The sequence below is a fragment of the Lepisosteus platostomus genome, chromosome 13, assembly GCF_059453375.1.
Source record: "Lepisosteus platostomus isolate fLepPlt1 chromosome 13, fLepPlt1.hap1, whole genome shotgun sequence".
NCBI lineage: Eukaryota > Metazoa > Chordata > Actinopteri > Semionotiformes > Lepisosteidae > Lepisosteus > Lepisosteus platostomus.
This window is the reverse complement of record NC_142623.1, coordinates 31,076,960-31,093,014: the sequence shown is the minus strand read 5'-3', so window position 1 is coordinate 31,093,014 and position 16,055 is coordinate 31,076,960. Positions and strand designations below refer to the sequence as shown.

The 16,055-nt window shown below is 48.3% G+C and overlaps 1 protein-coding gene across 3 annotated transcripts in view; it reads left to right on the top strand.

Annotated features, from left to right (window-relative positions):
- ebf1a (EBF transcription factor 1a) overlaps positions 1-16,055 on the top strand; it is a 194,491-nt gene that overhangs the window by 153,174 nt on the left and 25,262 nt on the right. For all 3 annotated transcript variants that reach the window (XM_088604121.1, XM_088604122.1, XM_088604120.1), the window contains exon 11: positions 4,925-5,013. In XM_088604121.1, the coding sequence (XP_088460247.1) occupies positions 4,925-5,013 (89 nt within the window). The remainder of the gene's footprint in view (positions 1-4,924; positions 5,014-16,055) is intronic.

The window sequence follows — 16,055 nt, the reverse complement described above, 5'->3', positions numbered from 1 at the left end:
ATTACTGAAGTCGAGCCCGTCTGGGGGGGGGGAGCCGATCAGATGTCCGTTTGAACAGCAAGTTCTGTTCATGCCTCCAGGATACGGCCCAGGCCGGGGGCCCTGGAGGGCAGCAGAAGGAAAGCTGTAAGAAGAAGGAAAAAAAAAACGCACACAGATTGCCGACGAAGTAGATGTCTATTTCTTCAAAAATTCTCTGAGGACAATTAACAATTGCGCAACCGCTTAACGCATGTTTTCTCTCGGAGGAGAATTGTTTTTTTTTCCCTTCTCTCACTTAACTTCCAGTCCTTGGAGACAGAAGAAACAAGAGAAGGAAGGGCCCGAGCTGAGAGAACGTCGAAGTCTGTGTAATGTTTTACTTACTGGTCCCAAAGGCATGTCCCGCTCTGACTGGCTGAAGGACCTGAGTCTGTTTAGTCTTTAAGAGACGAGACTGTGAGGAGACCTGATTCTTGCATTCAGAATCCTCAGAGACACTGACAAAGTGAACCCTGGCGACTTCTCCAGAACCAACAGTGAAACACGAACCAGAGGGCACTGGTGGAAACTACTCGGCAGGGCATTTAAAAACAAGAAAAGAAGGCACTTCTTTACACAAAGAGTGGTGGGAATGTGAAACCAGCTATCCAGCCATATTGTTGAAGCCAAGCATTCTTTGTGATCATTATCTATAATCTTGAGTTGAAGTATGTTCACCTAGGTGGTGTTGACTTGTGACCAAACAAACACTACGTATCTTTTTAGTACTTACAGCCAGGGATATTTTTTTCGCCCTTGTTAAAGAATTCTGGTAACTACAAGTGGACGAAGCAGCTCTCTTCGTCACTAGTGGAAACTGTATTGTTTTTATTATTGAATAGTTTTTCTGCCTTGCCTGACTGGATTCTGCTGAACAGACGTCGGGTACTGTTGGTGTATAAGCAGAGAATTAATGATGGTCTCCTGGCAAATTTTAGCGTAGTAGGTGAACACACGCTATTAGCACCGGTGTTTTGATGTTTGAAAGCAAGTTAAATTGAGCTAAAAAAAATACTTTCCTCCAAAGACGTGCCAAGGAAACAGATGTCATCAATACAGGGGAGACTGTTTTAATCACAACAGGACAGAATAAAGATTGTCAAGTACAGCCGTTACAAATCTCCATAATCTGTCGCCTGGATCACAGAAAGATCTCGTCTTATTTAGAGGGGAAAAAACGGAGCACTGCCAAGGCAAACACTAGGAAAAAAAAAAAGTTCTAATGACTTCTTTGTTCCTCCAGCGAAACCTTGTAGGAATTTCTTCCAGGCAAGTGGAAACGGAAGCTGCAAGTGGAACGATTTGCCAGTAATTACCGTTCACCTATGTCATTTGCAGAAAAACAGCGTGCATTGTCTGACACAGTACCTTCATTTAATAAAACCCTACGCAGAGAACAGCCGAGTCTTAGCCCACCAAGAGGAGAGTGAGCGAGGAAAGAGCGAGGAGATTAATATTACTGCCATTCCTCTACTCTCCCCGGTGTCTCCGCGCTGACACCCAAATCTACAGTTTATTTATTTTTCTTTAAATAATAATGTTAAGACGTGCCTAATTCAATTACTTCTGTGGCTGTCGGACGCCATCCCCTCAATCGCGCTTGCTGTACAACACCCCGGAGCTACAAGTTCCATATGATATTTAAACAAGTTCTTTTAATTGCTTATATTAAGTGTCGATCATTCAGCTGCACTTGGCTGTGAGACTTGAGGAAACAAATTCCTCTCACAGTCACATCAGACAATCTTTTGATTAACAATTGAAGCTTTGTTGGCACAAAAGGGATTCATTATGTTAAATTAAAGATGTACTTGCAGAGTGTGAGAGCAAGGAAGAGAGAGAGAGAGAGGGGGGGGGAACAGGAGGCTTCTCTGTGTGTGATTTGCTTTGCTTTTATTGCTACCAGATAATAATAGTGTTTGCATAGTGTGTGAGTGAAAATGATCATAGAGCTTTGGTGTTGTAGGAATTGCTTTAAAGCCTGTGATGCTAGCTGGTTCCTTTTTTAAATAAAATAGAAATGACCCACAAAACTGAGCACTTTTTCTAGATTTGACACGTAGAATTCTGAGTGTAACACACCTGTGATTCCTTAGTACTGTATAAAGATCTGAATTTGACTAGAGGATCCACAGTGTTTTAACTAGTTTAAATGTTTTTTGTTGATGTTTTTCAACTAAAGCAGGCCCCGTAACATTAAAAGGGACAGTGCTCTTTGATAAAAACTAAATCCAGTTGATTTTTGTTAAGGGGGGGGGATCAATTTGGCCATTTTTAGTTGTGCTGGAAAGCGGATCGGAATGATTTCAATTTCTCGCACTCTCTGCACGTGCACGTGAATGAAATGAATGCAACATTTATCCTCGTGCGAGGAGGAGGTCCTGACGATGCATTGTGCTTGTTATGGCTGCGCGGCGATAACGAGGCGTGTTGGACTAATTACATAACAGGAGCTGAGAGACTTAATTGGGACACGGCGTTCGGGGAAAGTGACCCCTCAGCTCGGAGCTGAGACAGGAAACTTCTCCCGGGCTGTTTGTGCACACCTTGCAAAGCGTGCCCTCAGTGACCTCGACACCGATTCCATTAAAGTATGTTAGTCAGGGAAGGCTGGAGCAATGCCGGAAAAGCTTTGTCATCCGTGCCCAAAGGGAGCGACAGAATAACACCACAGAGAAACACAGATACAGAAATCTGTGTAAAACAAGGGTAGCTTTTTTTCAGTGTCAGAAAGCTGCAGGCTCTGTAACAAAGGACCTCCACCGTTAGAAGAGCCCAACAGAGGAAAAGAGTGTTTGGCAGCACACGTCTTTTTAAAATACATCTCCATCCATCCGTGTTCTGACCGCTTCCTCCAGTTTGGGGTCATGGGGGAGCTGGAGCCTATCCCAGCAAGCAACGGGCGCGAAGTGGGTTATACCCTGGGCTGGATGCCAGTCTGTCTCAGGGCACACACAGACATGCACACACTCACACCAGGGCCAGTCTTCCTAGAAGCCAGTTAACTGACCACCATGTCTTTGGACCTTGGGAGGAAATAAAGGCGAACATGGGGAGTACATAGCAGATACTACACAGATAGCACGCCAGCACCACAGGTCCAGAATCGAACCTGCAAAGCTAACCCCTGCACTGCTGTGCCCCCCCAATTTTCTTGGTAATATTCTAAATCTTTGTGCTCTGCCCAAAGCTATCAGTCATTCATCAGACTACAGCAAATGTGCCTTGAGTGCCCGATAAGTGTTTTTCCACCAAACATGAGAAAACTTACCAAAGCAGGTTGCATGAATGCCGAGTACACCTCAAGTCCCAACCCTCAGTGACTGTTTTGCATTAACCCGTCTGTGTGTAAAGTTTGCTTTTCAAGGCGGTTTTTTTCTACTCTGCCTTTAGTTACTGTATCTGCACACCACCGGCAAAACATCTGCAAAACTGTAATCAATTGCTACTCTTGACCTTCTTAAATATGTGACTTGTTCTCCCCGAGCCAGATTCACTAAGGTTAATTCAGCAAATGAAGCTATTAATCTTTCTGACCACAGAGAGCTGTAAAGGAGATTTATTTATTTTAAAAAAAAAAGGTTTGCTTTAGAGCGCTCCTGAAATGCATGTGCTGGAAAGGAACAGTCGTAATACAGAGAATAATTTGGGAAGAACCTGATTTGGGGAACGCAGCATATATATTTATGTGGTATAGAAAATACACTTTTTTGTTTCTCACGTATTATGGATGCAGATAATAATACAAGATGGCTTAGATCTGATTAATATTCCTGTAGGTACGGGGTAAAATATAACATCTTAGAGATTAAAATGAGAACATTTGTGCTCAGAAATCACTGAAGCTCCTGACAATGTGGTAGTTGTACTTGATAAAAAAACATTACAACTACTTTCCTTCAGTTTCATTTGCCTTTTAAGCAAGGCGGTAGTGCTCTGTTCGAAGTCTTTAAAACAATGTGTCTTGGTAAATGGATCCTTGGCCACTTCTTCCCTTCTTATCTCCATTAAAAGTATGCCGCTGTCACTCTGCAGTTATAAACATGATTTCAATTTCATGAATGACTGACAGCCTTTTAGATTTGGAATTTGACAAGATAAAGGGTTTATTGGAGTAATTGCTGCACTAAATTTAAAAGTAAATGTCCTTTCAAATCCCTAGATTATCATACCTGCATTTTACTCTTACTTTTATAAATAAGGGCAATCTACTTTCATAGGAATATGAAATGACTTCCATTAGCATGATCATGTATTTAAATGTATCCCTGCTTCAAAAGTTTGCATTTGTATTTTCAGTCATAGGAAGAGTACAGACTGCATCACCTTCTTAAAAAAAAATTCCATTACAAATACTTTCTACTTCTGGCAATTACACTATTTTAACAGCATTATAAAACAGTGCCTTGGCTCGTAATTAAGTCCCGTGTGCTTAAGAAACCAAACAAAATTGTTTCTGTTTGTGTGGCATTTAGAAACAGTGGCGTTGAAAAAAACACACACAGCTTGACCTGATTGTCTGGATTTGGAGTGCACAGGAATACACAGACTGGGATACTCCGGTTAGGAAACCTCCATGTCCACTCCTCCTCATCCGGAGATACCAAAATATTGTGATGTCTGGCCTGGGTCAGGACTTAAGGACAACTGAGGCAAGAGAGCAGAGACCTGTTCTGTAGACGTTGGCAGCCTGCACACACATTTCAGTTCTCCAGTTCAACGCACACACTGGTTACATTCCGGAAAATGTTCAGTGGCGTAGTTTTAAAAGACAAGTGACGGAAAACGTCGATGCCAGTGATCTGTCGAGGTTCCTAATTACGATGCCCACCCCCAGCAGCAGTGCCGTTTTGTTGCCTTGAAGTATTTTGTAACCGTGAGCCCATGTCTGGTGTCCCTGCAGCCCTGAACGAGCCCACCATCGACTACGGTTTCCAGCGGTTACAGAAGGTCATCCCCAGACATCCCGGCGACCCGGAGCGTTTACCAAAGGTCAGTCCCATTTCTCATCTTCCGGCCCCTGGCGGCTTGTCTGCGGTGCCCCACAGCGCCCCCACCTGGCTAGGCGAGGGAGCGGCCGGGAGAGGGCCGGGACCTCGGATCTCCTGACCTCTCGCTCTGGGGTCCCCCTCCTTCCGCCCTGCCAGCAGCGTTAGGGCTGTAACTGTGAGCGGTGTGTGCCCTGAGCCTCTGGGAAGGCGCTGTGCAGGTTCCACAATGCAACGGCCCTGACTGAGCGCTGCAGACAGGGCCTCATCTGTTCACAGCTTGTCTCTGCTCTTAAAGGCTTTCCTTTCATTGACATCCCTTTTATCGTTGGGAAAAAAAACACTAAGATCTGAAAACAACCTGAGATTTGTAACCTGGTTTAAACATCATTGTAAGTAGGGATCAGTAACTGCTAGGGTCATTAGCACTCTGTTTAGGCTCTGTTGTGGTTAGAAAGACATTCTACGTGGAATTTGCAACCCCTAACCTAGAGTGTTGCTATTTATTTGAGCTCAATTTCCCAGAACTCGGTGGGGAAGACATCAGTTGCATAATTAATCATTATTACCAATAATAATAAACGTAACGTGCCGGTGCAGAAGTGCATGTCGCCGTGTGTCTCTCCCTGCGTGTGGCAAATGATTGGTGTGCCACAGTCTGCGCGTGTGGTTTTTGTGTGGGGAGCACAGGTGCCTGCGCGCGCACGTGTGTGTTTCTCTATCCGAAAGAGCTATCGCCGAGAATTGCATCGTTATGAAGGACTTAATTAAGGGCAGCAGTGGTGCGCGGCGCACACTGTTCGGCTTAATAGTATGAAAGCTGGGTCCTTGATGTGGAAAGGTGAAACAGAAGCTTAAAATATCACAGTGTCGTTACGCCAGCAGTGCCGCGTTGCTCAGCATCGGGAGTGCCCAGAGACATCGCGGCGCAGTTCTGGAACCCGAATCTGGCAGGCTGCAGAGTTCCAGAGCTAGTGCTGGGTGTGGCTGGGACGTCAGGGCGGCAGTCTTGTTCCTCTGTGCGGGAGACAATAAGCAGAGCCCTCTTCTTTGTGGAGGAGCTAGAGAGTCAGCTACAGAAAAGTAATCCTCTGTCTTTTCGTTTCTTATCAGTATGTGTGCGTATGTGTTGTGCTCCTTGAGCAGAAAACGGCGGCGTAAATTGATCCTTTGGGAGTAATAAATACACATTAGTTTATCATGTTCTCCATGTCCTATACCCTTGAGCCTTGATGGAACAACAACACTTAATAGACTAAAAAGAGTAATTACGGCCACTGCGGCGCGATTTCTCAGCCCTCTCAGTCCTACCTGACCTTCCACTTTCGCTGCTCCCCACCCCCTCTGACTGACTGAGACATTGGTATTCATTCCTAATGGGGCGCCTCAATTAGACTGCAGCACGGCCGACCTTTAACATGTGACCGCGCAACACCTCGGGCATCTTCTTTTTATCTGTTATTAACCTAGCCAGACAAAGAGCCGCATATGGGGCCGCACGCTGTACATGTGTTTTCAAAATAACGAGCTGTGTCCCTTTCCGGGAGCAATCATGGCTGGAGCCATAAGAGATCCGGCTCCGCCAATCACTAAGAAGTGAAATACGCCGACTTTGCAATCAGTTGTTAGACTTGACGTTGGATGTTAAAAGATTTGGGTTCGTGTTTTAATCTAAATACTGTTTTACAACAGGCCAAACTTCTATGATTTCCAATGAGGGACAGGACAGAGTTCACATTTTATGCTGAATAATAGTTTACAAGTTTGGAAAAGTTCAAACTTCTGTTGTTGCAACTTAAGGACTGGACGTAGAACGTTTCAGGCTACATACTGTACAGTCCGGCTGGTTCCGAAACGGTTAAAATTGTATTGTTGCATGAGCCGCAGCTCAGAGACTATCTAGAGAACGTTCTGAAGCACTCAGACCTTCTAGGGACCTCAGAAGAAGAAGAAGAAGAGAGGAACTGACCGCTGTATCAGAAGAGAGGCAGCTGGTTTCATCTTTCTTTTCCCCCTCATTGTTATCGCGGGGCTGGTTTTTCCCTTTGTGTTGTGTTTCTGAGGGGCTCAAAGTGCTTTGATGGGACCCTCAGACACGAGCTAATCGATAGCAGTGAAGAGAGCTCGCGAAGGCCTCAGCTCCCGCCACGAGCCACTGAAGAAAGGAAACAGGCCTGACACCTCGCAGGCACCTCGGCCCCTTCATGTGGGCAGCCAGCGCATCCCGTGAGGAAGAGGGGTTTGAAGTAGCGGCTGTCAGGGAGCCAAAGATAATCCCACAATTGAAGTCGACAAGCGGGCTGCCCGTTTTTTGTCGTCTGATATTCTGTCCCTCCGTTTTCCTCCCGTTCTAGAAAGACTGCTCTTTTAAAACAAACACGCCGGCACTTAGGAGTTCTGAAACTTACAAAAGTGCACAAACACAGAAAGAGTGTGGTGTAGATACTTAAACGCAGCCAAAGCAGCGCGTCTGCGCTCCTGTCTCTCCGTGTAGACAGTGCTTGCAGGGGTTTTCTTACAGAAGGCCGCATTGTGAGTCTCTGGCAGTTGTAAAGTAATATTACTTGCGCAGGGCGATGCTGCATTAAGTCAATGGCCTGTAGAGTTAATCGAGAGGATTACGGAAACTGATAGAGCCAGCTAAATACTGCGTGTAGTTACTTTGCTGGTTTTTGTTTTAGATCTCTGTTGTTTTTTTTTCATTAGTTCTTAAGGCAAAACAGGGCTTCCGAAAAAACGCTGCCGCCAGTATCGTTAGGATGTGGATTATTTTAATTTCATGGAAAGCTGTTGCCAAGGGGAAGCTTTTTTTTTTTCCCCTAACAAGCGGCTGGGCTTCTGGTTCTCGGGGGCAGGGTTGTGCCAGAGAGAGCGAGCGAGCTCTTCTTCCTCTCCCCACTCTGGTTCCTCTCTCTCTCTCCCTCTCTCTCCCGCTCTGCCTCGGCCATATGGCTCCCCGGTAGCGCAGCGCCCCGGCCTCCATCTGGGGTCCTGCGCAGCAAGACCCACCGTCAGCCCCACGCCAGACGGGCCGGCTGCTCGGGCACGACGTCGGCAGGGGGAATCGGTCCGAGGGCCGTCGTTATGGCAACCCCTCCGCCCCACCCCTCCAGGGCCCCTCCCCTGGAGGGCCGGGGTCCAGCACGATGCCCGCCGGCCCCAGAGCGGCGCAGGGCTGCACAATGGACGTCACCCTGCTCACACAGGCAGAGGTGACAAATGAAAGTGAAAAGGCATTCGGGTACTTAGATGAAAACTTCACGCCTTTTCTTTTGGGCCTGTACACTTATATGTGTGGATACAGAGCTGCGCCCAGTCATGAACCAAGATTCTAGGGCAAAATGTCTGCCAGGCACCACCAAGGCCCAGACTCCTGGCGTTTTTGTTGCGGAAGGTTTAGTACAGGATTCAGGAGACAAAAGAAGCAAGGCGTTCTGTGAAATGGAAACGGAATTGGATGTGGTTGCCCAGTGGTGTCCCTCTGGCGCTGTGGAGGTGGGGACTGCCGGGCCAGTCCACGGCCACAGGTTGTGTCTGGAGCTGTGCCGGGCCTTTCAGAGCTGCGCGGAGTTCCACTGGCGGCAGGCGGAGGGCAAGTGATGCTGTTTCGGTTCATTAGTTCACATTAGCCTCATGCTGCGGAATGCGAATAACAAGGGGACAGCGGGCTGTGGCAGGGGAGCAGGGCAGTTATTAGTATTGCAACACAGAGGGCAAGCTCTCCTTGGCAAGGAAAGACTGCGAAAACAACCAAAGCCCTTGCAGGAAGGGAGTCCTTCATCTACTGCAGTGTCTCACCAACACTGAGCTGCTTTATTTAGCTCAGCCCCAGGCAGTACCTCAGGACACTCAGCCCTCTGACCAGGACTGCAGGACACTCAGCCCACTGACCAGGACTGCAGGACACTCAGCCCGCTGACCAGGACTGCAGGATACTCAGCTCTGGGCAGGACTGCAGGACACTCGGCTCTGGGCAGGACTGCAGGACACTCAGTCCACTGACAGGACTGCAGGACACTCAGTCCACTGACCAGGACTGCAGGACTGCAGGACACTCAGCTCTGGGCAGGACTGCAGGACACTCAGTCCACTGACCAGGACTGCAGGACACTCGGCTCTGGGGAGGACTGCAGGACACTCAGCTGTGGACAGGACTGCAGGACACTCGGCTCTGGGCAGGACTGCAGGACACTCGGCTCTGGGCAGGACTGCAGGCCCGGAGATGTGTGGAGAAGCTGCAGAACCCTGCTCCTCTCTTGACCAGCAGCGGTGATGTCAGAGAAGACAATGAGAACAATGCTTTCCCGGAACAGATGACTAACAGTGTTCCGTGAGGCAGCTGACTCATTCCCTGATTTTCTGTGCGGAGTTTTAACTTCTATTTACGTCTGTTTCTGCGGTAACCAGCCCCTGCCCCGAAGCAGCTGGCAAAGAGAAGACCAATCCTGAAACCTCCGTTCGCCACGCTAAGAGCTCCTCTGTGTTTGATCTATCTTGAGTGTGCTCACAAAGTGTCATTCTTGTATTTTACACCATTGCGTGTTACGGCACCATGCAGTCCCCGTGGAGTATACCCTCAAGTGGGCTCTGTGGGTGGTTGAGGACCTCCCACCTTTAACAAAGAAACAAGGATCTTCCAAGACTCTAGAATTTTCCAAGATCTTCCAAGACTCTAGAGCCTTAATGGGATTCTAGAAAGATTCTCTCCCCAGTTAATGTGCCACCGAACAGCACAGCTTCCAAACTTTACAGTTTTTTTCTGTTCCATTGACATGGCTCCTACCTGGACACCTCCTGCCAGGACACCAGATAGGTGAATCATTTCTCCTGCTGTAAAGTGCGTTTTGCTATTATTGATCAAATTGTGTGGGTACGTCTTTGGCGCTGATTGTGGTACATTGAACTCTTCCCTGACTCTCTGAAATGCCTGCTGGACGTTAAGAAACAAAGAAATGTTCAGTGTTCAAACCTGAACACTGAAAAACAGGCCCCATCCCCCGGGGATAGAAACGAGATGCAACCAACTGTCAGCAGCCCCACTGCTCCAAACAGTAAATAAAGTGTCCAACTGCGTGAACAACTTGAAACAACTGCAAGCTGAAAACAAGACAAAAAAAAAACTCTTCAACAGCCTTCCGTTTCTACAGGGAGTTTGAGTCTTCCAGGTGTTTCAGAGGCTCATTACAGACGCAGTCCCAGTGGAAACGTGGTTGTGTGTGTGTGTGTGTGCTCGAGGCTGCAGGATGGGGGTTGTGTGTCTCCGGGTTTGTGCGATCTATCCTTGCCACTGTGACACCTGGCAAACTGTAGCCCAGCTTCTGATCTCTCAGAAGAGCGAGCGCCGTCGATGGCATTGGATCTGGAACGGATGAAAATAAAGTCTAAAAATACAGCGCGGCTCTGTCCCAGGAGACTTTTCCCTGTGTAGCCCGTGCGTGAGCTGAGGGACCTACAGAACGTGAAAAAACCACAGAGATCTGTCTGTTTGTTCGGTTTTTGTTTAGAACAGTACCGCCCACTCTTTTGAGTTCATCCGGCTAAGGTGGAGGCTAGAATCCGCCATTTTTATTTTGAAGATCGCTGAGCGCCGCCCTCAAGGGGTTAAAAGAGGGGTCTGTGTTTCTGACTTGCCTCCTCCCAGCGGGAAGTAACTTGGCACCCTTTGTCGAGAGAGCGAGCCGGGTGATCCATCATGGTAAAGTCAGCTGTCCAAATCCGCCTTCTCTCAGGTCAGCCGATCGAACCCTCCACTCCTTGGACTTTATTATTGCTTACGGAACAGTAATTGAGTCACTGTGGGGGGGAAAGAGGAAAGGAAGGGGGAAAAAAAATCAGCGGGGTCCCTCCGAACACAGACTGATCATCTTTTTTCCGCTCAGTAGAACAAACAATATGCATCAATTAAGCCTCCTCTTGTCAGCGGCGTTCAGGTCTGTCAGCAGATGGCTTTAAGCCTCTCCTTTCTCCCCCTCCCAGCCCTGTGCACCGATCCTTGGTGATATTAACAGCATCTCATGGCCAGCCTGGCTGCTCATTCCCGGGCTATTGATTTTCCTTTTTATTGAGGTAATAACAGTTTGTTGAGGGCACTTCTTTCTACTGCTGGAGTCAATCACAGACAGGTGAGAGATGGCTGCAGGCTGGCTCTTGAAGGCTTGTCAGGGAAGGGCGAACAAAACTCCGGGAGCTGCAGCTTTTTAGCTCTGCTTTAGAGAAGTAGTGTACAAGAAGGCTAAGTCTGCCCTTTACCATTCCTTTAATCACCAGCATTGTTATACTTCTACCAAGTAGATAGGTACAGGAGCTGTTTCTAAAAACAGAAAGCAGTGCTAAAAGCAGGGTCTCAACTCCATGCTTTCAGCAGTATAGGCATTTTATATATATATCTAGCCTGACACACATATGATCTAGCTGATATACAGGCCTGGATATGTGAACAGATTATTTCTGAGCAGAACCTTTAATTGTTCAGTGAACACTCACAGGACAGCCAGTGAATGGCTTAGCTTGATATGCTTGGCTACCGTTCAACACGGACAATCTGGGGGCCTGTTTTCCTCGCTGCGGCAGTTATTATTTTTGCCTGCTTCATTTCTTCATAATTTTGTCCACATTTTCTGTACCATTTGACACCCACCTGAGCCACACACACACACACACATGCACACACACAACGATGATCAAGAGCTCTACATCCGTGGGCCCAGGGTAAATACCGGGAACTCCCGGGGGAGAGAAGTCACAAGAGCCTGTTTTTGATGGGAAATGGGCAACGTTGCAGAAGTGAAAGGTCTCGGAGCAGTTTTTAGATCGGCGTAAAGATTCTTTCAACGTGGAAAGAAGATCCGGTAAAGTTAACACAGTCGTTTTGTGTCTCTGTGTCTTTTAATCTGGGGAGAGAGCAGCAGAAAGTGATGTAAACGTCTCCTACAAAGAGGGCTGTTTTATTACTGAGGAACTGCTCCTTAAGTGAAAGAAGCAGAAGAGACAGCTTCTAATATGGGCCAGTGGTCACCAGTTCAGTATCCAAGCTGCAACTCAGCTGGTTTCTCCAGCTCTCCTCAAGCCCTTACCAGAGTGTTAGCTCCTTCTGTGACCTAGTCGAGACCTAAAGACCCATCAGGACCAGGGCTGAGTGCTCCTGCTTTATATACAGATGACACATGGACTCTCCTTAGTCTCTAGTATTCATTCAGTATAATCTTGTGCTATTTAGCTACTCTATTCAAGAAGTGTATTCCTGTTTTGATATTATTTAATATTCATTTCACTGACTGGGAGACCTGGTGATTTTTCTCTGCCCCTGTATTCAGCTAGACCACTCTTAAATCTCTTGAATGTGATGGCCGGTTGTTTTTTCACAGTGGTCAGGAGAGAATTGACAGGATCTCAGACAGAAAGTGTTAAATTCCTCTCAGGCTCTTACACAACAGCTCAATAGGAGGAATCCAATACGGTCAAGTAAGATGAATGTATTACACAAGGCCTGGGAGGTTGTTTTTTTTTCAATGTTTTCTTTTTTTTTGGGAACCAGGGTAAAACTTTGTGATAGAATGCCACACGCAGGGACTCGCAGTTTGTGCCGTTTGTTCAATCAAATCCTCCCCCCCCCCATACACACACACATACACCACGCCACCCCCACCCACCTAGTGTCTGCCGAGAGAAACGCGGGCTTGGCGATATTGACTTGCACAGAATAACCTTTGAGTCAGTGGGATGATTTATGAATTATGCAGCGAGAGGACATTAGTGAAAGAGCAGGCTGACTGATTGTTATGATCGGCAGCCTGTCGGTTGGGGGGGTGCGGGGCTGTGTGTTCAGTCATGAGAGGCCTCCCTGATAAGCAGGCAGTGGTTCAGGGGTGGGACCCCACACGGAATGCGATCCCTTCCTCGCCATGGGGGGCCACCTGACTGGAGACCCACTCCCCAGAAAGGTCAAGGCGCCCTACCGCCTGGCGAGACGCCCGTGACTGGCCCATCACGTGCAAACTCACACCAACACCCACTCACAGGGACTCAGACTGGCACCCTGTTCCTGCCCCATACAAACCTTGGGTTTTGAACAAATCAAGCGAAATTAATTGGACAGGGGAATTGAAGTGTCTCCCAAATCCTTCATTTGTTTTAAAGAAAAGGTTTAATGCCCAATACTTGATCCCACCGAAATGCCATCCTGATTAATTTACTGATCTTGTCAGTGGTCTGTGCAAAACCTAGTTTCTTATCTTGTCCTTCATGCGGTTGTCAGTTTTTGAAGGGTGGTGATAGTTATGCCTTTTTAGCTTTCAAACACGTTTGACAGAAAAACCACCATTTTGTTCCCTGAGATCACCGGCTATACACGTCATTGTTTCTAATGTGGGGTTCCTCAGTTGTGCCGATAATTTGTTTTTTAGGTGATTTTCCCTAGAATTACACTTATCACCTCACTGCAACATCTCAGTTCATCTCCCATCACACCGGAAGCCTTCACATCCTTAACAGCGGTGCACCAGTCAGAGAGAAGCGAAATCGGTGCCTCCAGCTCCTTCGGTAGATTGGCACGGGAAATGGGCGCGTGTCGAGGTGAGCTGTCCCTTTAAGAGGCAGCCGGGGGCTGTGTGCGCGCGGTTCAGCTCTCTCTCTCTCGCAGTGCCAGCGCGCCCTGCCAACAGGCCTCTCTGCCCTGCCCGCCCTCCCTCCCTGCCCTTCGCTGGGCCCCCCTGGGGACCAGCTGCTGCCCGGGGATCTCAGCCGCCGCCGTCTCTAACCTGGCCGCGGCCTGGCGCCCGGCGTGCTCATCTGTGCCCCGCGCTCAGGGCTGCCTGCTGTAGCGCCGACTGGCAACGGCGTCACCTGGGTCAGGGCAGACCGCGGGCGAGCCCCAGACATGTGAGCGCGGCGAGGTCTGCTCCGGCTAACCGCGGCGTTCGAGAGCTCCTGATTCCTTCTGGGGCGTACAAAATGCACGTGTCTAGTGTCACGGCCAGGGGTAATCAGGCACAAAACTCCCACAAACGCAGACTCGTTAGTTAATCATCCAGTCGGGTCACCACTGCAACAGCACACTTAAGGGCTCTTTCCCATCCTCTCAGTGCCCAGTATAGGGTATCCCACTGGAGCTCCTAACCTTCCTGTTTTCTCCTGTGTGCCGTCTGTTTCCTGGACCTCTGGGTTATCAACCTGCGCTTGCTATGGCTACGACTTCGAATACTGCGTATCGGTCGAGTACACCTGGCTCTCGGGAAACCTGTGCTTCAGGTTGTATCAATTACCGCATAGGGTCCAGCTTTCATCTGGGCTGCTGCGCCGTGACATATAGGAACAGGTAACAGTTTATTCCAAGCTGAGAGGAAAGGAAGGGACAAGGTTTTGGCTGTGGAGACGTCTTCAGGTGTGTCTGCAGCTCTTCAGGTGTGTCCGCAGTTCTTCGGGGGAAGGGATGGCAAGAACTGCGGACACACCTGAAGAAGGCCGCACAGCCCAAAACGTTTCATTTCCTTTCAGCTTGGAATAAACCGTTCCCTGTTCCCTTGTAGCCTCCCGCATGCTGACGCAGCTACCTCCTCAAACTCATATGTGTATAAATACTACAACGACAGAAAAAGAGATTCGGTTTTAAATGTAAGCCTACCTAACTTGCGCTTGTCTCCTCTCTCTTATGAAATGAATAAATAGATGGCAGAAATGTTCTGTTGCCATGCAAAATGTGATTGGGGCTAATTGTTTGAAGTTTGGCCTTTATCTCCTGATGGACAGGACTAGTACTGCTAATAATAATGAGAATAAGAAGCCCTTGCTTCATATAGCTCTGCACTTTTCATTTGATTTGATCCTGAAGAGCTTCACACACAGCAGGGGACCCACTTCAGCCCCCAAGTGACGTGTGTCACGTTCGTAAACCCCTCCTCTTGAGGACGCTCCAGCCCTTCCTTGTTCTTTACTCATCTCCCGCACCTGCTCCCTGTTCCAGCCCCCTTTTCAGTTCCCCTTAAAAGCCAGACGCCTACTCTGTTCCGGGCTCTGCATTGGTTTCCGTACCAGGCGAGTCCAGGACCTGGAAGCGCCTGGTCCCGTTAAGGTTTTAGTTCCCGTTCCCGTGCTGGTTCCGACCCGGTTCCTGTTTTTATGCAGTTCATCTCGGATGGACCGCTCCGGTTTTGGACTTTTGCCTCCGCTTGGATTCCCCCTTGGACTTTTTCCTGGATTGTTTGCCTCGGCCACACCTCCCCCGAACACCTACGCACCATGGACACGCCTCGTCTTCATTCCCGCCTCCTGCGTGCTTTTCCCCCGTGTTTTCCCCCACTCTAACCCGGATCGTGTCGTCTGCATAGGGTCCTGAACGAACCCTTTTGTGACAACATGCAGCCTCACCTGGGTAATGGTAATCAGGTAAGGTTGTCACCTTCTACCCTGGTAATCAGGGTAGAAGGTGACAACTCAGCAGCTGGGCTTTTGCAACCCATCCCAGGCAAGAGAGTTTACTATGACCCCTCCAACATCACTGGCCAGGGATGCCCTCTGACTGGCCAGACCACACATAGAGCATCAGGGGAGGTTAGCTCTCTGGATGGAGTCCCAGAAATTCTGTTAGAGAGAGAGCAGAGTGCACACCCATCAGGTTAGCCAGCATCTTCTCCGTTCCAGGATGTTACTCATTACTGGAAAGGTAAAATCACGTCATCTTCCAAGACCCGTCAGTGTTTGCTTGGTATCGCTCTTGTTAGGGGTTCTAAATGATGTCACATCACACGTGTCTCTGACACCTGGCCTGGGACGCAGGATCAAGAGTGATCTGTGCCTTTTTAGTGCTTCACGCTTCGCCTACGCACGATGAGTAAGCAGAGCAGTAGGCCTGTGACGTCAGCGTTGGCTTTTAAAATCTTAATAATGGATTTGACTCTGCACATGCAGAAAACGGAGCTTCATTGTCACGCATACAAAGTACATCCTTTGATAGTGTCTGATTGCCTCACACTACATAACCAAAATGTCCAATTGAAAAAGTTGCAGTCGGCTGTTTTTTCTTTTGCTTTTGTGGCATGGACTTGTCTGCAA